We start from the raw sequence: 24,598 nt of genomic DNA on the forward strand, positions 1-24,598 counted from the left end.
AACAAAATAATAAACAGACAATATCCTAATATGCATTCTAATAAACTAGTTAAGTGAGAATTGGACCCTAAACTAAAGTCTTACCAATTTTTTTTCATACCCTAACTGGGGGCTGAGCCACCCTAAAATGAAAATCCCAGAATCCTCCCTGTTCTCACCGGAGCGTATACGTCATACGCTGGAACGCCAGTCTCTCGTGAACGTGTGTATGACAGTTAGCGGAAGTTAGAAATTACAGTTTTAAATATGGATATTTTTCTTACACAAACGCATCCCTTCGCTTCAGAAGGCCTTTATTAACCCCCCGGAGCCGTGTGGAGCAGTTATATGATGGATAGATGCACTTTTATGGACTTCAAAACAGAAATGGCCATTCACTGCAACTATAAAGCTTGGAAGAGCCAGGACATTTTTAAAATATACCTCTGAAAGTATTCGTCTGAAAGAAGAAAGTCATATACACCAAGGATGACTTGAGGGTGAGTAAATCATGGGCTAATTTTCATTTTTGGGTGAACCATCCCTTTAAGAACTTGGCACTTAATCTAGACTGAAAGACTGGCGTATTAACGTATTGGTAACACTTTACAATAAGGTTCATAAGTTAACATTAGTTAACAACATTAGTTAACATGAACTAATACTGAACTGCACTTTATTTATCTTTGTTAATGTTAATTTCAACAATTACTAATGCATTATTAAAATCTTGTTAACATTAGTTAATGAACTGTGAACTAACATGAATAGGATTTTTATGAACTAACATTAACAAAGATTAGCTAATGCTGAACAGAGGTGTTGTTCATGGTTAGTTCATGTTAACTAATACAACCTTATTGTAAAGTGTTACCATTGTATTATTATGGTATGACAATGAGGACAATTGTTGTTACTGTTCTTTCATGCATCTAATTAAAAAAAAAGAATCACAAGGAACTGATTAGGCCATCTCGACCATCGGTGAGAAAAGTAACTTATACCACATGAGTGACAACTCCTGTACGTGGCAGTGCTACAAACATTTCATTAAAAATACACAGTGAAGAGTGTAAATGGAGAGAAAATGATAGAATAATAATACTAGTCCTCCAGTAACTTTGCAAGATACTCCAAGGTACATGCTTTGAACATTTTATTCAGTTAATTATTTTATAGAATGAAATACAATTGTGTCAATACAGAAGATACTAAGTTGTATACTAGTGTATCTCATGTTTATTCAAACATTTCTCAAATAGTAAGCCCTGCATTTACTGAATGACACATGGGCCTATGTAGTGAATGTTCTTAATCTTAATCTGATAAAAAATATTTTGGGGGAGAAAAGCACAACTCTGCCTTTATTCTTTTGTTAAAGATATATTAAAATATAATGAACGTTATAGTAAAATATTCCATCTAAATAATATACTTACTTTAGTCTTGTGTTAGTTACAACATTACTGATGATCAGATGAGTAAAACTGTCACTTCAATAATGCAGATATTTTACCACAGGTTGACATATTAGCTGCATAGAAGTTTCATAGATTATTTTGCCGACCAAAAATGTTACATTGTAATTTTGGTGTTTCTCGGCATGCTTCATGAAGTCATTCACACATAGTCAGAATTCACATTGTCATGCACATTTTGAAACGGTCAGTAAAACTGTGAGGTTTTTGTATGCAAAATACTGGCTGGAAAATGATCTGATGACTGCTATTTGATTGCTGGTCTTGTATCATTTATGTTCTTACTCAACTCATAATTATCATAATGTAGGCTAACAATGTTATCTCGTAATCCTTGCGGAAACCACAAGATTCCACTTCAACAAATCCAACTGGCCAATTTAGTTTCAAGAACAAGAAATGTCACAGAAACTGGACACAAATGCATGTTTCTGTTGATGAGGAGAGCTGTTCATAGACTCTTGAGTGGTGTTATGTATCTTCATAATTTATACAGGTATATATATTTGCACAGTGTAATAAAACATTAATATTAAATATATTGTATTTGAAGGTTTTGACCCTACTTCTCCACATTTAAACTAAGCTTTATAAAAATGTGTTTGTAGACTAAGACAGAAAACAAGTCATGTTAGTTTGCCTTGATTGGGACTATAATGAAAGCTTCCTTGGTCCATGGTAAGCACTGGGGTCTGAGTGTGCGTCTCTCAGTGAAGGATGGCCACCAGGAGGCGCTTGAAATCTCCACCGCATTCCGAGCGGATGGCGTCTTTTAGAGACACATCATATTTCTCCAGGTACATGTCCTTAATGCTCTCCAGATCAATCTACTCAAACAGAAAAGTGTTTATTATAGGTTGTTTTGTGAGACATTCTAATCTAATCTCTGTTACTTCATGCTGAATATCAATGTCTGATCAAAATAGCATATTATATACAAACCATAGTATTTTCTATACTGTGCACGGTATGTAAATGCATGCATAAAATATCTTGAACACTTGTAACATGCAATCCCACAATGCAATGTGGTTGACCTTCTATTTTCAGTTTGACAATAGAACCAATAGTACAATACCATTTAAAAGTTTGTTTTCTTTGAAAGAAATTATTACTTTCATTCAGCAAGGATGCATTAAATTGATCGAAAGTGACAGTAAAGCCATTTATATTATTACATGAGATTTCTATTTCAAATAAATGTTCTTTTGAATGTTCTGTTCTATCAAAGAATCCTGAAAAATGTACCATGGTTTCCACAAAATATTAAGCAGCACAACACGTTTTCAACATTGATAATAATAAAAAAAAAATGATTGAACTGCACATAATTTCTGAAGATCATGTGACACTGAATACTGGAGTAATCAGGCCCGGTTCCAGAATCAAATCACTAATAGTGCTTCTGAAATTGCTGAGGGTGCTCTAGTAAAGTGCACCATAGCAGGGTACAGTGAGAAATTTATGGTTATTTATTTACAAGTCATTTACCAATTATTGGAATTTCAAAAATATTTTGCTGCAAATTGTCTATTAATCTATTAGTCTGCCTTTACATTGCTTTAAAGCATTACTAGTATTTTAACATGTCATCTTCCTGGGAACCAGAAAAAAATGTTTTGTGAATTTTTTTTCTTTTATTTTTATTGTTGAGAGCATAAAAATACTTTTTTTTTTCTTCCTATGTTATAGGCTACACTATATCCTCTGCTCTGTAGAGGACACCAGAACCCCTTTATTGAGAAAATTAAAAGACATGAATAAACAAACAATGGGATTTTTTTTGTCCTTCACCAAACAATTTTTATGCTTCAAGCTTTTTTTTTTAATCCAAACTTTGTATAAAGATGATTCTCAATGTTATGAAAGATACAGAATCATTTGATATACCATTTTACTTTATGCAATATGTGTGTAAACATGGCCATGCCATTCCCCTTCTATAGGCAATGCATCTATACACTGTATCTAATTTGCATATTAATGTGTTGTAATGTAAAAAGACGTGTAATAATATTTTCATAAGAATGTCTTGTATTTCATTAGAATATCCAGACTTAAAACTGCGTATGTTGTCAGAGAAATTCGTTAAATAATGTCCTCTACAGAGGCAAAACCTCTAATCTGGATCTCAGGGGGATTTTTCTGTCTCGTGCAGAGTGGCATTTATATTTATATAGTATAATAATAGTTTATTCAATGAATGACTGTAGCCTTGAAAGTGAGAGATCGCTACGATCACTAAAATGCTGTTGCTTTGTCAGTTCATCACGATCTCACAAAGTTCCTTTATAAAAATGAAGTCGTCTTGTAAACAATAAATCTCTTACTTACATCGTGTCTTGACTTTGTTTGTTAGAGAGGTTTCGTGAGAGGTTTTGAGAGGTTTCGCGAGCCTGCATTAACTCAGCACTGAATAAAATCTCTGGCGTTTTGAGCAGTGAGATTCTGATCGCGTTCGAGAGATCAAGGACTATGTGATTTGGCTATATTACTTACCGCTGCAAAAACTCGCTGTAAATGGATGCATTTGACGCTCCCCAGAACTCGGACATAAATGTGCAAATATGCCAAATCTGTTTCTCTATATTATTACAATATCAACTGAGGTTGCTTTTGCTTGCGTTTGAGGGTGCTTAGCACCCCCGTAGATCCGGGCCTGGGAGTAATGATGAATAAATTACATTTTTTAATAGATTAAAATAAATAAAAAACTTATTTTAAATTGTAATGATATTTCACAAAATTACAGTTTTTGCTGTATTTTTGATCAAATAAATGAAGCCTGGTAAGCATACTGTATGGGGCTTCTTTAAAAACATTTAAAAAAAATGCTACTTTTGAATGGTAGAGTAATATCATTCATGATTGTTAAAAATACTGGATTTAAAATGCAACATAACCTTCAGCGTACCAATGTTTGAAATATTTACTGCATACTGTTGCTATATGCATGCTACTTTCTAAAAAAACATTTAAAGGGGACCTATTATGCCCCTTTTCACAAGATTTAATATAAGTCTCTGGTGTCCCCAGAATGTGTCTGAAGTTTCAGCTCAAAATACCGCACAGACCATTTATTATAGCATGTTCAATTTGCCTCTATTTGGGTGTGAGCCAAAACATTTTTGTGTCCCTTTATATGCAAATGAGCTGCTGCTCCCAGAGCCTTTACAGTGGATACTCCGGCAACAACAAAACTGGAGAATGTCACGCAGCCAAAATGTCAGAAATTGTCAGTAGCTGTGTTCAGCTTTAATGCTGATTTATACTTCTGCATCAGACCTATGCCATATCCTCTACGCCGCAAGTTACGCGTCGGTTTTCATTTATACTTCTGCGTTGTTGTCCGCGTCAATGTGCAATTACACCGATTGACCGCTGCGATCAAATTTGACCTCAGACGAAATTCTGGCAGTGTCAGACGACCATCTAATTCTGCTACGACGACCATCAAATTATCTTCATTTTTCAAGACAAACTATGACCAAAAGGGGCGTTAAAGATTTCTTTGTAGCCACCATTTCAGTCCTGCGTGTAATCCAGCGCACTGTCACCGAACGCATCATTTATTGATGATATAAAACTCTGGACGAGTTTTCTTGCGTGCGTCCGTTTTTATCGCGGCTTGACTATCATACAGTCTGACATTAATGACAACTGAGATCTTACAGTGTGACATGGCTTACAACGGGGATCATGTTCGTACAGTCTGACAGGGAACAATCGTAAAGGACTATTATAAATCGCACAGTGTGCACCCGGCTTTACTTAAAGGGTTACTTCAGTGATTTAGCATTAAGCTTTGTATTTAAACTGGGTCATTTATGTAGTAGAAATGTGAAGTTATTTTTGAATTTGGTGCCTTCTAGACTGAGAAAAGACAGAAAATGTATTTTTGTCTCATGTGGATGAAAGACAACAACTCCCAGAATGCACTTGCTTCGCTGCCCTACGAGGCCACTCCGTGCACCGTCGTTTTGATCTTCATAGTAATACAATCATTTTGTTCAGTTAGAGAATAAACACTACAATTAAAAACTGAACGTGTCTTTTCAATAAAGTGTGAGGGAGCCGAACGAAAGTCACGGCACAGACGCAGCAGTGTCAGATTTCATTCATCACGAAGAGCTGAGCAGAGCTGAGGAAACGTTAATCGCCAGTCTGGCACGTTTTCAGATCGCATATGGAAGCTAAACTATTACAGGAATTCATTGAAAAGTTGAAACACTCACTTTGCTCTGCCACGCTCCGTTATGTCCGTGCGGCCGTCTGTGTCTTACATTCTGTGAGTGAGATCTCTCCCCTGTGGCCGGGTTGATAACATGCGGAACAGTTCCATCTAGTGGCTGTAGTCTTTAGCCTCTGGCCAAAAAATCCTCCGATGACGCAAAATGACGATATTTGCGTCATCGGAGGATTTTTTCCAGAAATAAAATGCATAATTATCTCGTCTCAGGGGGATATGAGGGGGGAAAGTACCATCATTTGAATATACTACCGGGTTTCTACTGATACAAAGCCTAATGCTAAATCACTGAAGTTACCCTTTAAAGGGTTAGTTCACCCAAAAATGAAAATTCTGTCATTAATTACTCACCCTCATGTCGTTCGACACCCATAAGACCTCCGTTCATATTCGGAACACAAATTAAGATATTTTAGTTGAAAGCTGATGGCTGAGAAAGGCTTCAGATAGGCCTCCATTGGCATTCAGTTCATTAATCCTCCCAAGACCCATAAAAGGCACTTAAAATGTCGTTACAAAGTCCATCTCACCACAGTGGATCTACAATAATTTTACGAAGCAACGAAAATAGTTTTTGTGCGCAAAAAAAAATCAAAATAACACCTTTATCCAGCTTGTTATTGTCTTCTGTGTGTGCCTCCACGACGCATGCGCGAGAATATGACGTAGCGCCAGCGTTCGGGAATCCATGAAATGCACACTCTAACCCCATTTTGAGAACTACGCCGAGACCTAAAGCACGATCAATGTAGAATTCAACAGCTTAGACACGCGCGTCTTCCTCTGCTTGTACACAAATCCCTTCTGGGTCATGTGTCCGAGCGCCGGATCTGCGTCATATTCTCGCGCATGCGCCGTGGAGGCACACACGGAAGACAATAACAAGCTGGATAAAGGTGTTATTTTGATTTTGTTTTGCGCACAAAAACTATTGTGGTCGCATTGTAAAATTATTGTAGAGCCACTGTGGTGAGATGGACTTTGTAACGACGTTTTAAGTGCCTTTTATGGGTTTTTAATGACAGAATTAATGACAGAATTTTCATTTTTGGGTGAACTAACCCTTTAATGTTCTGCAAGACTGGGGCTTTATTTGTGCTGTTCATTGATTCGAGTAAATGTTTTGACATTTGGGTATAAAGTGTTTTAATTCTACAATATATGGTGTAAAAACGTCTTGAGTGCTGCCCTCGTAAGGTTGAACGGGGGCTCCTGCAGTTGAATTTTCCTATTGGACGTTGTTGGTCATCGTGACGTATGTTGCCTCTTCCAACGGCTCACTACCCACGCCCCTGGCACGAGCACACCTCGCCCTAAGAAATGTTTTCCCGCGTTGATCACATGAGAACAGCTTCACTGCAGAATGAACTCTCATGTGCATAATGCAGTTGGCAGTACACGTCAGGTTCACTCTCAGGTGCACGCCCCCCGCTCAGCCCCGCCCTAGGTTTTTCCGCTGGGCTCTGCCCACTTTTCCACCATTTTTCAAATATCGTTAGGCTCTGGCCTAGGTTTGAGTTACCCTTTAAAATGACAGATGACAAAACTGCAGCATGTGCTTAGAATAAACAGAACAATATTGTGCATTGGTGTGTGGACACTAGTTATGGTTATAGTTATTATTCTTGGTGTGAACGGGCCTCAAACTCAAAGCATACAAAATGAGAAATGGTATTATACCTCTGAGCGACACACAATGATGCGAATGAGAGTGTCTTCATCAGTTCCGGCACCTTTCATAGCGGCGTTCAGCCTCCGGGCAAAGAACAGCTGGGGGTTCTTAGCACACCTCACTATGGGTTGGATAGAAAGTGATAACCAGTCAGCACTGTAGCATTACTCAACTGTACTATTACTATATAAATAATTAAAGCTGGAAACACAAGTATTGTATAGGGGTGTAACGGTACACGTATTCGTACCGAACCGTTTCGGTACAGGGCTTTTGGTTCGGTGAACGCCTGTACCGAACGGTTTCCGAGTGCAATCTTTAAAAGTTCACAGTCGGCTTGTTTTAAGTGCGGAACACACTTAAATCAGAGTTCCCAAACGAACATATTAAGTATTCAGTCCATTTTATCACGAAATTCAAACAATAAATAATGTTTTGACGCTCTATGTGGCGTGACTGATCACTGATCACAATTTAAGCGGCCACGCATGAACACGATCATCTGTGAAGGCGATCGATCATCTCTTTCTAAAGAATAAACATGAATGACCATCTGAAGGTATGCTGAGGATACATTACAACTTACTGTCACGTATCATATGTGGTGTAATCGCTAAATCAGTGTTTCAATGGCAGAAAGTCAATATAACTGCTTGTAAACTAAACAATGTAATGTAACGTTAGCATCACATTTAAGTTAACTTACCTCAGGCAGTCATTCAGTGTCCACAGAATTTTATTCACTAGAGAAATCAACTCTTTCACTAACTATATGCTCTATATTAGCCTATATATTCATTATATTCTTCTTAACCTGTTAGGGATGTCTTGATTATTTCATGCATGTTAAACAAACCTGTCATGAAAATGACAGACATTGTGTAGGCTATAAATGATTATATTTCAATAACGAATTGGAGAAAAAACTATTTTATAATTAGATTTAGAAGTTAATGCAAAAATGGCCTTATGTGAAGGTAACAGGTTTGCATACAATGTGTTATTTGAGTGTTGATTATTATACCTAAAAATAAATAGCAACTGAATTTAAGCTAATAGTTCGAGCTCTGTTGTTAACCTTTAATATTAATGTGCAAGTAAGGGCTCCCTATATAATTTACAGAAATATCTTCAATAAACTTTGTTATAATTTAATTCATTCAAGGACAGACACTTTTATTCTTTTTCAGTAAACCACTGTTTAATACAAATAAATAAAAAGCAATTTTGTAAAACTGCTGTACCGAACTCATACCGAACCGTGACTTCAAAACCGAGGTACGTACAGAACCGTCAGTTTTGTGTACCGTTACACCCCTAGTATTGTAGTATTTTAACATAGCAGTTTGGCTTTGTTCACACTCTCCCCAATCTTGTGCATATAGTAATGACTTAAAGGGTTAGTTCACCCAAATGTGAAAATTCTGTCATTAATTACTCACCCTCATGTCATTCCAAGCCTGTAAGACCTTCGTTCATCTTTGGAACACAAATTAAGATATTTTTGATGAAATCTGAGCGCTTTCTGAATCATCCATAGGCAGCAACGTCATTCCAACTTTCAAGACCCAGAAAGGTAGTAAAGAAAAGGTCTGTCTCCTACGCTGTTGATGTAGTAAATACAGTGCAGCACTTGCGAAGTTCTACCTCAGAACGGCAGCTCACCATTGGCCATCTCCTGCGTCAGCATCACACACGTGAACAGTGCCGGCCAATGGTAAGCCGGCGTTCTGATGTAGAACTCGGAAGCGCTGCACTGTATTTACTACATCAGCAGTGTAGGAGAATGGTGTTGAAGGGAAGGGATTGTTGAATAAAGTTGTTATTTTTGTTTGTTTTTTGCGCACAAATGTATTCTCGTTGCTTCATAACATTAAGGTTGAACCACTGGAGTCACATGGACTATTTTAACAATGTCTTTACTACCTTTCTGGACCTTGAAAGTTGGAATGACATTGCTGCCTATGGATGATTCAGAAAGCTCTCAGATTTCATCAAAAATATCTTAATTTTTTGTTCCGAAGATGAACGAAGGTCTTATGGGTTTGGAACGACATGAGGGCGAGTAATTAATGACAGAATTTTAATTTTTGGGTGAACTAACCCTTTAAGGCCCTGATATGTTCACAGCAAAGTTCTTTTTCGTTCTTCCCTTAGGGGTAAAAATAAATGTATTTACTTTGCAGTGGAATAATATTAGCGAACATCCAAATGCCGCCCACACTGCTGAGAGTGAGAATGATAGCGGTGAGAAAACAGGAGTTAAGAAAGCATCTGATCATAGCGATGTGGATATGTTTGCATTAGCTCTGCAATTCAGTACTCCAGTAAAGTCACATCACGTTTATTTAAATAGCACATTATACAACAGGTTGTTTAAAAGCAAGCTATACAGCTATATTAAACATAAATTAGAATCTCTTTTAATTAGAATTACAACTTCAAATTTTACTATAAAGCGGCTCTCCAGTGTATTCATGTTTTTACTCGCAAATGTCTGACCTTGATGGACTGAACAGAAGAAAAGAACCGGAATACATTTCCACAAAGAAGGCGGAGCCTCAGGGCCACACCTATTAATTACATCATCGCCACGGACCAATGGCAGTCCGTAGGTGTTTACCAGCCGGAGCAAACATTTCTAGAAAATTCGCTTTGGCAAGCTGTTTCGAACTCCCAAAATGAACAAAACGAACTTCGCTTTGACCTGATTTTGTTCGCAATGACATCACAAAAGTTCTTTCTTCGATTTTGCTTCAAGCATATCATACCTTTAAAGTCGCATTGAAACAAAAGTTATGATAGTCTTTTCTTCCCTATTATGACGTATATCTGAGTGAAACAGCTACTCGAACCAGAAAAAAATTTGGGGGCGGGACTCCATCAGGAATTCATTGGATTGTTATAGTTTGCTATTGTTGTGGACAAGTTGTCCCACCCTCGTGACTGAAAATCATGTCATCAAGAAGAGATGCTGTTGCAAGAGGGAGGAGAACTTATTTTGATTAAAAATTACGAGGGCACATGAAAAATAATGATGTGCATGGATACATTATTTATAATAAATACTGCAACATTCCATAAAAAGAACTGTCAATTTTGAATTCATGGTGAATTTAAGTCAATTTTGAATTGTGTATTCAGACACACTACAGCAGGGCTCTCAAGTTTTGAAGACAGGCAAGAGTGACATCTCCAACCCCCCACCCTAACACTACAATGATGGTGTTGTTGTGTTTGGTAACGATCACTGAACACAATTGAACCAAATACAAAGTATTTATTAACCCCTTAACTGTCACGCGCTCTTTTATTGATCCCATTTTTTTCCTATCATATATTTGAGTAATTATCATAAGTTGGGTATCATTCGAAAGCTTACAAAATCAAAATTCATCCTGTGTAAACCATTTTGAAATCGCACATTGTGTTACCATGGAAACGGTACTCTAAATTCTTCTAGCGGGCTCCTCCCCTAGTGGGCGGTGTCATATTTCATATTACAAAATGTATTTTAACTACTTTATAAAAAACAAAACACATATCGTCGGAAAGGTCTGAGTCTCAAGGTTCCATATTTGGTGACTGTTTTATTATGGAAGCGATATTCGGACAGAAATTTACAGAAAAAAACTATCAATGAAATGTGGATGACTCCCGGTGTCTATTTTTGGTATAGCGCCTACATCTCATGGGAATATCTCATGGGAACTTAAATTTCTGTGATATCAACTTCAAATTTGGAACACAACTTGGTTAGACATATGGCTTTGATTTTATAGTAATTTTAGAGTAAAAAATTTTTGTAAAATATATATTTTATATAAAATAAAAAAATATTTAGTACAGTATTTTTCATTTATAGTAAATTTAAACTTCCATAACTTTTTCATACTTTCATATTTTGGATTGCTTTATAATCTGCTGAGTGTCTTCTTTAAAACAAGACCAAACTCATATTTCCATTTATTCATTAGAGAGAGAGAGAGAGAGAGAGAGAGAGAGAGAGAGAGAGAGAGAGAGAGAGAGAGAGAGAGTGAGAGAGAGAAAAGGACTTTGGCCATTTAGAGAGAGGTCCATTCATTATTAAAAGAGCTCTTGTAGGTGGCTGCTCCTGGTACTTTTCTCCCTTTTGTCCTATTGACGATGCAATACACTTTAATTTATTTAGTGCTAATAAAATTATTAAGCCTAAATTATTAATTAAATTTATTTGAATGTTACAAAATGTCAGTCATCGTGTGATAACGCAAATAAAACTAGGCCTAGACTATTTGTTCTGAGCAGGTGTTGTCAGTGAACAGGCTGTAAAACTGTTGGCTAAGTTTCAGACACTCATGATAAACTGATGCTGATTATCTGGGAAACATTCTCTAACAGTTGTCATTGTTTGTGTCAAACAAGTTGTGAATTTGTTGTAACATTAAAACAGGAGATCATGACTTACTCTGTGCTCAAAGTGATGCAGGAGCTCGGTTTCCTCTGTGGGTAAACGAGGACATGCTCTTTTTTCATTGGTTGTTGCATTAAATCTTACCCAGATACAATAGTGCTATTTTCTGATTGGCTATTGTGTAGCTTCTTTCTTTTTATTGATTGGCTGATAAGTGGCAGACTCGACTAAAAACTCCAGGGGAGACGCGCTTGATTCCTGCCCGGTTCGAGAGGGCGCTGCGGCATATTAGATATACAGTATGATAAATAGTTTTTCTGCGTGAGAAATACAATGTGTGGCGGGAGTGTGTGACAAAAGACCGAAATGAGTGACTGATAGCCCTGCTACAGGATGTTGTGTGATGTTATATTAACTTTTTCAAAGATTTTACTTTACTATTTTCCATTTCAAAATCAGAATGTGATGTCATGTGATTTCTTTGCTGTTCATAATATCAATTTTGTGCTTCCTCTTTGTTTACAATACAAACCAAGTGTGATGTAGCAGTCCTTCAGAGTTCCAGAGGTTTCCTTTTCAATTGCATCCAAAATCTCTGTTCCGGAAATCTGTTGGAGAACATGAAGTACAATTTAAAAGTTATCCAGGGATATTACAAGATAACTTGTACTTTTTTATTGTAAGTTAGTACCTTAAAGGGGTAGTTCACCCTAAAATAAAAATGTCATTATTTACTCACCCTGGTGTTGTTCTAATGCTGTATGCCCTTCTTTTTCATTCCACAAAAGGAGGGGAAAAAATGTACTGCTTGAGCTCATCCATATAATGGCAGTGAATGGCAACCAGCATCAAGATGCAAAAGTATCACAAAAATGATCCCATGCAACATGTCGTATATTGAGTGTACTAGAAATCCCCAAAAAAGTATCCGTGTTCTTTCTTCATTTAATTGAATATCTCCAGACCTGAACTTCAGTTGTCAGATGACAGTCAGAATGATAGTTGACAGTTGTGAACATGAAAACTTCTTGTTGCGATTAGCATAACGAATATATTCATCTCAGAGAAGAAAGTACATGGATTATATTTCATGTCATGTTTTTATTAATCCGGATTTCTCACAATTTATGTGCTTTTCTCTTTTACTAAAACCTATCATATACCCCCAGAACACTTGGAATAATGTATATACACGTGTCGCATGGGATCATTCTGTGATACTTTCGCATTTTTTTTAAAAAGCTTGATGCTGGTCGTTATTCACAGTCAGCATATGGTCAAACGCGATCGGGACACTTTTTTCTTATGGTCCGAAAAAGAAAGAAGAGCAAACTGCATTAGAACAACACCAGTGTGAGTAAATGATGACTTGATTTTCATTTTAGGGTGAACTATCCCTTTAAGCTCATAGAACAGAATAACTCACGGCTTCATAGGCTTTGAATGTGGCCTGCAGTTGTAAGTAGTTTCTGGTGGCCAGAATGAAGCTGAAAGTTGACTCATCTGTGCCAAAGCTGCCCTCTCCAGCCTTACAGATCATTAAAACATATATTAATAAACTGGAATAAGACTGGACGTGGGACTAAATATTAATATCATTATGTTGTCATAAGTTATCCCAGGGTGATCTCACTCATATTAACATGTTTTTGTTCGTTCTAGCCCACATACATATTTGTATATTTAGATAGACGAGGGTTTCCCAAACTCATCATACCGTTAAACAAAATTAATCTAAATACAAATAAGTAATATATAAACATTATACATACAGTACTGTTCAAAACTGTTGGAAATTAAATTAATACTTGTATTCATCAAGGATGCATTAGATTGATCAAAATAGTAAAGACATTTATAAAAGATTTCAGCTTCGTCACAGGAATACATAACATTATAAAATATATGTTAATTTTTAAAAAAAAATTAAATTGTAATCATATTTCACTGTATTAATGTTTTAATAAATGCAGACTTGGTGAGCATAAGATACTTTAAAAACATGAAAAATATCTGAACAGTAGTGTAAATCCACCCTACTAATGCAATATTCTATGAACCTCAAATGATTTTAACCCTATAAACATAATTTAAATGCTGTCCACACATTTATACTGTGTTTCCAGACATGTGCTAGAACTGGGCTTGACATGAATATCTATAAAGTGAGATTGTGTTGAATGTCCCCTACTTCAAACAGTGAGACGGCATCTTGCTCTGCCAGTACTTCATCCACCTCGTAGCTCTCATCTCGGTTACCCTACAAGAGAGAAAGTATTGACGCCCTTGACTGAGAGAGTGAAATCCAATCTGAGTCACGTCATTGAATCCTGCCTCTACTTATCTAATGAAAGGGTATCTGATTCTGGACCACTGCCAAGCTCCAGTGCTGGAGGGACAGGAGGAAAAGGGAGGGGTACTAAGCAGGCCGACAGTGTCGCCCAGGACTGCAGTGTAGTCATTTTGTAAGATGTAAGCAACCATTTTGATTCAGAATGAAGAGGATTTACCTGGAGAAGAAATGTTAGCAGTCTCCTAACATCCCCACTGGTGTCTCCTTCAATGTCTGCCTCCAAATCTCTGTCATGCACTGTAGACAACAACATACAGTTGTTTTGATTTACTTGATAAAGCGATAGAAAAACTGTTAAAAATGAAGAAAACCATATTTTCTCACCTCAACAATATTTGAATTTTTCACCTGATGTATTGTCTTTTGATTCTTTACTTAATCATTTGAAACATTGTGAATCTAAAATCTGGTCAAAACCTGGTAGAAATTTTGAATGTAAGAAATATGAAGACAAAACTGTAATAACCCTAATTATGACACAATTTATACCAGTTTTGCATTTACAGGACTATATATAGTATCTTTAAAATAAATTAACATAGATTAGATAACTATAATCAGCAATTAAAATGTTAAAGTATATGCAATATGGTGTTTTCATAGGCGGTTAGGGGGTTCATGGGGATTCCCCAGGTGGAGTGTGCAGTTGCAGCGCATGCCCGCAATGTGCTGCCACCTAGTGGGGTCATCCACAGCCCCCGCCCAGCACCTGTGAGTCAACAGCATCTCTCGCTGCTTGGGCTTACAGTGCTGCTGGTCAGGCCGCCTCTGCCCTGCATGTGATGGCACCTGCAAGCTTACTAAGCCAAAGCACTCATATGCACAAGGTTAGCTCTGAGCAGGGGTTGATTCAGGAACTGCGCATGAAGGCTGACCGTGATCAAGTCACAGCGCAGGCCCTCGGCCAGACAACGTACACCCTGGTGGTCCAGAAGCACCCCCCTGGCTAAACCTTGCAGAGGTGTGAGATAATTGCCATAGTACGCTTTCCCGATGCTCCCATCTCACAAGGTGGTCTTTTCAGCGACACTGTCGAGAGCTATGCCCAGCAGTTCTTCGCAGTTCAGAAACAGGCTAAGGCAATCAAGAGCTTGCCCCGAAGTGCTACCAGAGTCACTCGTGGGCTGCCCCTCACTCTGCTTGTCTTCAAAGGTGTGGGCCCGCTGTGGCAAAAAAACAACAACTCAGTCACAGTCAGCTCTACTGTGACGTCGATGCCCGCAGGAAGACCAGCCCACCCGCCTCAGCCGCCACCAAGTCCTCCAAGCGGTTAGTGAAAAACCACCCCTGAGACGGGTGACCCAGATATGGAGACCCAGAGCTGCTCTTGCTCCGGAGGAGGGCCATGTGCAGAATCTTCTGTTGGTTTTATCAAGAGTTTATTTCTGTTCCGCCACTGGCTCCACGGATGGCAGTGTGTCGTTATGCCTGGTCACTCTCATTCCCCTCTTCTATTGCCAGCCGGCAGCTCGGTGCACTTAGAGCACATAAGGAAAAACACCTTCTCACACACCCCCTGCCGTTGCATGGAGCCAGGTAAGTGTCCGAGTCGAGTCCCTGCGTACCACCTCGCTGCCCCACTGCAGGTACGTCTGTGGTCCCACTTGTACAGTCTCTGGGAGCCTGGCTAGCACTTCCCAGCCTGTCTCACTGGCTCATTCGGACCATCAGACATGGTTATGCGATTTAGTTTGCCCGGCCTCCCCCAGCCTTCAGGGGCATCCAGTTCACCTCTGTGCTGGCCAGCGATGCTCCTGTCTTAGAGGCGGAAATCGCAGTCCTACTGCCGAAGGACGCGGTAGAGCCGGTCCCTCCAGCCCAAATGAAGACAGAGCTTTACAGCCCCTACTTCATTGTACCCAAGAAAGGCGGTTTGATCTTCGAGTGCATCCGTCCCCAAGATCGGTTTGCAGTGATTGACCTGAAGAAATGCATTTCCCCCAGTGAGACTTCTCGCACAGACACTGTGCAAAGGCGGGGAGGACGAGGGGCAGGTCTTGCTAGTTGCGCCCAATTTGCCCAACCGGGCCTGCTTCCCAGAACTTGTATTCCTTGCGACAGCACCTCCCTGGCGTATTTCACTGAGGAAGGACCTGCTTTCTCAGAGACGGGGCACCCTATAGACCTCTGGAATCTCCCCATCTGGTCTCTGGATGGGACGTGGAGGACTTAGGTGATCTACCCCAAGTCACTTCAGCAAAAGCCCCGTCTACGAGGCCTCTATGCGTTTAAGTGGAACCTGTTCACTGAGTGTTGCTCTTCTTGCCTGGAAGACCCCCAAAGATGCTCGATTGGTACTGTGCTTTCCTTCCTGCAAGAAGGGCTGGAACGTAGTCTCCCTCCAACCTCAAAGTGTATGTTGCTGCGATCGCAGCACATCACGATGCAGTTGATGGTAAGTCTCTGGGAAAGCACAACCTGATCATCAGGTTCCTGAGTGGGGAAGGAAGATTAAATCCTCCTCACTCTCACTCGGTGCCTTCTTGGGACTTAGGGTCTCTAGTGCTCACGGCACTACATGGAAGACAGTACTCCTGACAGCATTGGCTTCCATCAAGTGTTTTCGGGCGACAAATCGTGCCTAGAATTCGGTCCAGCTAACTCTAACGTTATCCTGAGACCCTTGCCCGGATATGTGCCCAAGGTTCCCAACATTCTCAGGTGGTGAACCTGTAAGCGCTGCCCTCGTCGGAGGCAAACCCAGCCCTAGCTTTGCTCTGTCCTGTCCGCGCTTTGCACCTGACCTCAGATCAGGTGTTTGTCTGTAGAGGATGGCCCACTGGATAGTGGATCTCTCCCAGAAGTGTTGCCTCTTCCTGGGCACACCTAGCTGACAGTTATATGTAGAGCTGCGGGCTGGGCAACACCTAACACATTTCTAAAGCCTTCGTGAGAGCCGGTATCCTCTCATGTGCTCAAGTAGCCAGTAACACCTGAGACCCACTCAGTGTCGGCTTTTCCCCTCTTATGCACCAGATAAGTGCGCTTATTGCTACCAACATAACAACAACATGAACCAAACTATTCCAGTACTACATTGTCTGAGGGCGGGCAGCTAATGAAGACCATAGGCTGAAATGATGTTGTTACATTGTTACATAGTATGTAACAGGAAGTGAGACTGGAATTGCTAATTACTCATTTCAGCAGTTAAGGATAAATTCTTTCATTTAGGAGATAACAAATGTACTTATCCTGCACTTTGATCTTTTAAACTTTGCAGATCTTTTACATTCACACTGCACAGAAGATATTCGAAAAAGCATAATAGAACTCTTTAAGTTCTCAACAACTCATTTTTATACAGTGTTGAAAGCATATTGATTGAGTCGTAGTTACCGTGGGTGTAGGTCTCGCTGTAAGTGGCAATCTCCTGTTAGAAAACAAAAAGTAGCAAATTACAAATTTTTGTTTCTAAATCTATTTAACTGAAAACATATTAGTAATAGACAAACATTGTTGCCTGTTTTTGAGAACAGTGACAAAAACATGAAATTGCAGAGGCTTTCGATTCAAAACAAACTGACATACAGCATTGGTAGCAGTGCACAGAATCTCCACCAGGACATCCTCGTCTGTGCCAGCGCCCTTCATGGCCTTCCTGAGCTCTTTAACAGCAAACACATGAGGAGGATCCAACATGGCGAGGATGGCATTCTCAAAGTTACCGGTCAGCTCACTCTTCAAAACCTCCACCAACTCCTTCATAGAAAACATAAACCTTAGAGTGCATGCTCTTTATTCTTAAAAGATGTCCAAATGCCCTTTTCTTTTTTACATAAAAGGATGTTTTCAGAATACTCACATCATCATATTTCTCAAAGTATGCTTCTTTGATCTCCAGTCTCTGAGCTGCAGATCGATTGGCTAGGATGTTTATGATGGCTTTCTCATCAGTTCCTTGAACATTTAAAAAAGAAAATGTCATTCAAATGTATCCACCAGTTATGAAAATAGCCTGCTTAACTATAGCCTGCTTAACTATAACTACATGTCGAATTGTAATTGCAGTTGGTAGACATACTGAATAAAATATAAGATTGGCATAAACATCTCACCTAAACCTTTGCAGGCTTTGCGGATGGCCTTTATATCAGCAACTACATCGAAGTCTTCATAAGGAACAATTGTTGGCTGTTGAATAAAACCGAAGAGAGTCAGTTCCAATGTTTATCATGTTTGATCGTGTTTACAGTTCATTACAATATGTGTTAGAAGATCACATGAATTAGGTCACTTAAAGGGGTCATGAATTGAGAAGCAACTTTTCCTTGAGCTTTTGATTTATAAAAGGTCATCGTAATATAAGAATATCCAGTGCTAAACCGGATCGAGCTACCAAGCAATAAATGTGCCGTTGAATATTACAAAATAGTGTGCAGTGCCTGGTTGTGGAAGAACAGTCACGTTTGTTCGTTTCATTTCACCGCAGATTCTTTTGTAAACAAGAGACTGGATTTCCCGACAGATTGAGATTAAAAAACAATGCTGTGCTTTCTATATTGGATCTGACAGGTATGGTGCAACACACTTTGAGTAATTTTTTTAAATATATGTGATCGTATTGCATTGTGACAGATCGTCTTTTTACATCTACTGATTATGTGTACGTGTCTAACTAAACATAATTAATGATAACTTAGCACGCTGTCACAGTAGAGTAGCCATTTCCATAACACCAAAAAGGAGAACACTTTGCGGAATTTAGCGAGGTAAGAATAATTGCATAGGACTCTGTGTACACAACTACAATACAATTTTGTCCATCATATCAATGGTATCGCGATACAGTCTTGCAAAGTGCACAGTGCCTGAAAACATAACATTTCTGGACTTCTGTAAATAACAGAAATACATAAATAAACAAATAATGAATGCGAAAAATAAATAAATACACATTTCAGTTCTTAACAAATAAGTTCACCCTCTGCAGCAGCTCAGGCAGCTCTTTGCTAAAAACTGAAATGTGTATTTATTTATTTTTCGCATTCATTATTTGTTTATTTATGTATTTATGTTATTTACAGAAGTCCAGAAATGTATTTTTTTTCTGGTACTGTGCCAGATTATTTGGTTATGTATTTCTGTATGACTGGTGATGCTTGATTCCATGATTATGATAGATTTTACAAAGCTCTGCAGTGGAGATTTTGTCATCCCGAGGTGATGTTGCTTCTCGAAAAAATGACCCAAGGGAAACACGTAGCCTACCTGTGGCTCGTCGGTTACTTTTATGTTTTTCCATGCTGGCATGACGGTCAATGGCGGCTTTCTCTTGACTACTAACATCCACTTCACAGCGACACCGTGTGCTACATTTGTGCTCTTTTGTCCATTCTGGATAAATGAGGTCTGAGCGTCTGACATTTAGGTATTTTAACGTTATGATATGATGTAGCCAGCACATCATGGAGGCTTGTTTACGTTTTTAACCAATGATATATCAGATTCAGCCAATCGTTTGTTTGACCAGAGATTTTGCGGCATTATACGCTATGCTGCTGCCTCTCAATAAAGATTCTAGAGCGGGGTTTTATAGGCCGATTCAGCACAACTCCAAAAAGGAGGACAAATGAGTGTCCGGCTTGAGGCTGCGCCGGAATCTGGACAGGGAGCTTAAAATCCGGACTGTCTGGCCAAAATCCGGACGTATGGCCACCCTGTGTCACAGGCTGGAGTATCCTTTGTATTTAAGGTGTTGTTGGTTCATTGTCAGACTCTAAACATATATGGGCCAGGGCTCACAAAATCGCTAGCCCGAAGTCCTGGGGCTAATGTGTTTTCCAGTCGGTCTACCAAAATGTATCACGGGCCAGCACGACGGGCTATCTTAAATAGTGAAATACAATTCCTTTCCTGATGTGCGTTGTTCACTCTCTTGACTTGTTATTTGAATAGAATCGCGGAAGTTTTGTGAAAATCCTGATTTGTCTGCAGTGAAGTTTTGCTGATGCACGTACTTGGCTTGTGTGTGTTTTCAAAACAATTTCCCACGTGTACTGACGGTAGACATGTGCCGGTAAACGGTAATACGATATACTGCAATAATGAACATGCACAATATTGTTATCGTGGGCACTTCAAAATACCGTGAATAATTATTTATTACGAATTATTCAGATTTTTAGAATGAATTTTAAGAATACTTTACCCATCAACCGTTTAAAATGAAAAACACGTCAAAGAGGAACTCGCACTGATGTAAATAGACCGTGCATGAGCCGAGCACATGGCGGAATGAGGAGACACGCTGAAGAAGTGCACATTCATTCTTCGACAGCAGAGGGCGCTGACGGAACAGCAGAAATGCAGCCATTTCCCCAGTAATCACATAACCTAATACATAATACTTAAAGATTTAAGGCTATTCATTTTCAAACTTGCATTTTATATTTTAATCTGGACTAAATTACATGCCCTAGATATTGTTTGAATATGTTCTGACTGTTGTTCAATCACACACTTTACAAGGCTCCAGTATTTAACATTAGTTCCTTCATTAACAAACTGACAATGAAAAATACTTCTAAAGCATGTATTAATCTTAGTTAAATGTACATTTCAGCATACCTATTGTTCTTTATAATTCTTTTGCACTTTAATCTGTTGTGTATTGCTTTATTGTATTTAAATGTTTGGTTCTTTTGTTATAAGAAAGTGATTTAACCTGTTATAGTATGACAACACTTTTTTTGCAACTTATTTCAATATCGTGATAATACCGTATACCGTGATAAAAGCTTCAGCAATTAATCGCAACATGAAAATTTGATATTGGCACATGCCTAACTGACGGGGGAGTCGAAACTCATTATAATATGAAAAACTGTTATTCAATCATAGCTAGGGTTGGGAACCGAGAACCGGTTCTTATTCAGAACCGAAACTGATTTTTGAAAAATACCAGAACCGCGCGAAATTCCTAAGTTTCGGTTCCGAAAACGGTTCTGGTGCAATGTGTGTGCGAAGCGCTGGAAGCGTATCCTTTCATAGCGAGTGACAGCCAGTGTTGCCAAGTCCGTGGTTTTCCCGCTTTCCACTGTTGCCGCGGGCTGTGTTTCATGTCCGCGGGTTGAAGCGATTGTGCAATTGTGCGGGTTTTGTTGTGAAAACCTGGCAACCCTGGCTCACCTCATCATGAATATTAATTACGTTGCCTGCCGCTTCCAGGAGTGCAACGCAGTTCAGCCTGAAAGCCCTCGCGCTACACATTTACGGTTTTGCGTCAGATATTTTCTCGTTGACCACCAGCATGGCGAAGAGAAAGTTACAAGTATGGATTCATTTCCAAAGAATGAATGATAATGAAGCAAAATGTGAAAAGTTAATAACATGCAAAGGAGGCTGCACTAGCAATTTGACAAAACATTTGCTACAGCACAAAGTGCCTCAGGGCTTATACCAGATTTATAGTGTAAGGCATTATATATATATATATATATATATATATATATATATATATATATATATATATATATATATATATATATATATATATATATATATATATATATATGTATATGTATATATGTATGTCAACCGTTGAGTCACCATGGTTTAAGTAAGCGTTTAGGCACAATTACCTTTGTAATGCTGAATTGCAATTTATTATTTACAAGTTCACTGAATAACTGAATTACTATTAAATTAATATACAACTAATTAATAAATATAACTAATAAATATAATTTATAACTTGGTTTTATTCAGAGACAGAGAGATAAAATGTAATAAGACAATTTCAGAGGTGTTCATTTGAAAAACAATGTGTTGCAAGAATGGCTTAATTAATACTGTAATATATGTACAGTACAGGACTTTTGTGACATTGCCAACCTGTAAATTAATTTTAGAGCAAGTAATAAACACAAAATGGATTGTTTGAGTTGCGTATTGTGCCTTTTTCCTTTACCACTATTTGTGTAATAATTTTAATGGAACCGGAATCGGAACCGGAATCGTTAGGCGGAACCGAAACCGGAACCGGAACCGGAAAATTTCTCACGATTCCCAACCCTAATCATAGCAGTGAGCTTACTTCCAAGTCTTCAGTGTGGCACACTCATAAAAACCGAGCGTTTGAAGAGCTAGGCTCAAACCCAGGGTAGAAAATAGCCTATTACTTATTCATTATGATGTTTTTGAATGTAAAAACCACGCGAACGTAATAAGCTGACCTCAGACAACAGTATATATATATATATATATATATATATATATATATATATATATATATATATATATATATATATATATATAATATATATATATATATATAAAATATGTAAGAAACATTTTTTTTCATTAAAGTATCATAACAGTGGTCCCCACAGACTTTTGCTTTACACATTATTCTTGATAGCTGCAAGAATTGCTTCCATAAAGCGAAAACCTTTAGCAGTGATAATAAGTGACATTTTCTTTTTTTATATAGGAGAAGTTGCAACAGTCTCACTTCTTGTAAGCCAGGGGTCAAAATGCCCCTTTAATTCAGCATTCAGTGAATTTGCTTGCTAAGACACAGGCAGTCATTATTATTGGTTGAGGACATTTATATGTCCACCAGTAATCAGTTACAATTAAATATTGATTCAACATTTAAATTTAATACAAGAAGTGAGACTGTTGCAACTTCTCCTCTTACATAAAAAAAGAAAATGTCACTGCTTATCACCGCTAAAGGTTTTCGCTTTATATATATATATATATATATATATATATATATATATATATATATATATATATATATATATATATATACATACACTGTTTTCTGAGGTTTCAGTTTCTTACATATTTTAAAGATTCAAAAGTCATAAAACATTTATTACTGTTGCAATTGTCTCAAAAAACTAAAATAAAAATATTATAAAAGTAGGGTAGCACTATGTTTTGTTTATTGTTTTGTTTATTTATTTATTTAGAAATTAGAACACTTCAAAAAAGTAAAACAAAATTATCAGAGAAATCAGTACAGTGCTGAAAAAAAAACAAGTTAAATGTTTTTTCTTTTGCACGTTTTTGCATGCAGATTTTAAGTAAATTTCACCTATATAACTAAGTACAATCTACTTAAAGTTATGTAAAAGTAACAAAGATAATAAGTACATTTAACTGGGCCCCTACTGAGTAATTTCCACTTACTCATTTGAAGTTTATTTTGCAATACTCTGTTTCAAGTACATTTCACTCTCTTGTCTGTAATTGTACTAAATTGTATGATTTACTTAGAAACATCTAATTAAATAACGCAGTAGATATTACATAGATGACTAGTACACAATATAAATAATGTGGTCGCCACCCAAACACAGAGACAATAACAGTAACATTTGATGGAGCATTGTTGAGTAGAAAATGAACTCCAGATGTCACAAAACAGCAAGTTACTAAAACTACACTGTAAAAAATGCTTTTCTTAATTAGTATTTTGTCTTGTTTCCAGTCTAAATATCTCAAAATTCTTAAATCAAGATACATTTACATTAACAACATTTACATTTAATGACATCTTTTATTGTTTTCTGGAAAATAACATCAAAATTAGTTTTTGCTGAAGCAAAATGATGTGCCAATGCAGTAAGAAAAATAATCTTGTTTCTGTCCCAAACAGAAACAAGATTGCTGATGGGTAGGTGTGGGGGTAGGGTTAGTGTAAGGGAATAGAATATACAGTTTGTACAGTATAAAAATCATTACGCCTATAAAGAGTCCCCACAAATATAACCCGAGTGTGTGTGTGTGACTGAGGTTTAGTGTGCTACTATCCGCCTCAGTCTCCCCCATATTAACAAAAGGCCGGCTCAGGAATGCTCAGGGAAAGCGCCCTGTCCAAACACACTGCAATCCAATCTGGAGGCCCCGGCACAGGCGAATGTGAAGCGGAGTTTGTCCCAGTCTCCTCCCAAAGCATTTCCTCTGACTCATTCACATAACGGTATTCTGACACAGCCCTTCCCTTTATGATATCATATATAATCTAAATAATCGTAATACATATTGGAAAAGGGGAAAATAACTTTTAACAATAAAAACAATCGTGGATTAAGGTTGAAATTACAGTTTAGGCTACGCGATAAGGACTGTTTCCCAAAAGCGACGTGGCATCGCAGCCCAAATCTTATGTCTTTATTCATTTGTCTCTGTAGCCTATTATTTTTTCTTTCCCTCTTTTTAAAACAGATTCGATTAAGCGACGAGTCCCGTAGCAAATTATGCGCAGGTTGCTACTTCTCTCTCTCTCTCTCTCTCTCTCTCTCTCTCTCTCTCTCTCTCTCTCTCTCTCTCTCTCGTATGTAAAGTGTGAATTAGCAGGGAAAAATGAATTGAAATACTCACTTGACAGTTTCCCATGGTGAGAGTTTCTGGTGTTTGATGATCGGATGATCTGATGATCTGACCGCTGTCCGAACTGCAGGCCACACGCGCAAAGAGTTTCGGTAAGTGACGTCATCACGTAGGGAAATAACGGGAT

At 38.1% G+C, this 24,598-nt stretch overlaps 1 protein-coding gene across 1 annotated transcript; it reads right to left on the reverse strand.

The window, feature by feature from the left end:
- Positions 1 to 1,095: 1,095 nt before the first annotated feature.
- On the reverse strand, positions 1,096 to 24,598 carry anxa13 (annexin A13). Its single transcript, XM_079806781.1, has 11 exons — positions 24,463 to 24,598; positions 18,183 to 18,258; positions 17,930 to 18,024; positions 17,656 to 17,826; positions 17,464 to 17,497; positions 14,282 to 14,361; positions 13,963 to 14,031; positions 13,198 to 13,299; positions 12,304 to 12,379; positions 7,387 to 7,499; positions 1,096 to 2,284 (listed from the first exon to the last, which is right to left on the reverse strand). Exons 1-11 carry the CDS (start codon positions 24,475 to 24,477, stop codon positions 2,165 to 2,167), a joined length of 951 nt encoding a protein of 316 aa, XP_079662907.1. The 5' UTR covers positions 24,478 to 24,598; the 3' UTR covers positions 1,096 to 2,164.

Source organism: Gobio gobio (genome assembly GCF_949357685.1).
Source record: "Gobio gobio genome assembly, chromosome: 23".
In the NCBI taxonomy this organism is placed as follows: domain Eukaryota; kingdom Metazoa; phylum Chordata; class Actinopteri; order Cypriniformes; family Gobionidae; genus Gobio; species Gobio gobio.

Bases quoted from the DNA above. Each gene is read 5' to 3' on its own strand.
- anxa13 (XM_079806781.1), bottom strand. The intron at 14,032-14,281 runs GTAAATCCTCTT...TCTCTCTTGTAG, and splicing joins TGCTAACATTTCTTCTCCAG to GGTAACCGAGATGAGAGCTA. The intron at 13,300-13,962 runs GTAGGGGACATT...ATGATCTGTAAG, and splicing joins ATGCCGTCTCACTGTTTGAA to GCTGGAGAGGGCAGCTTTGG.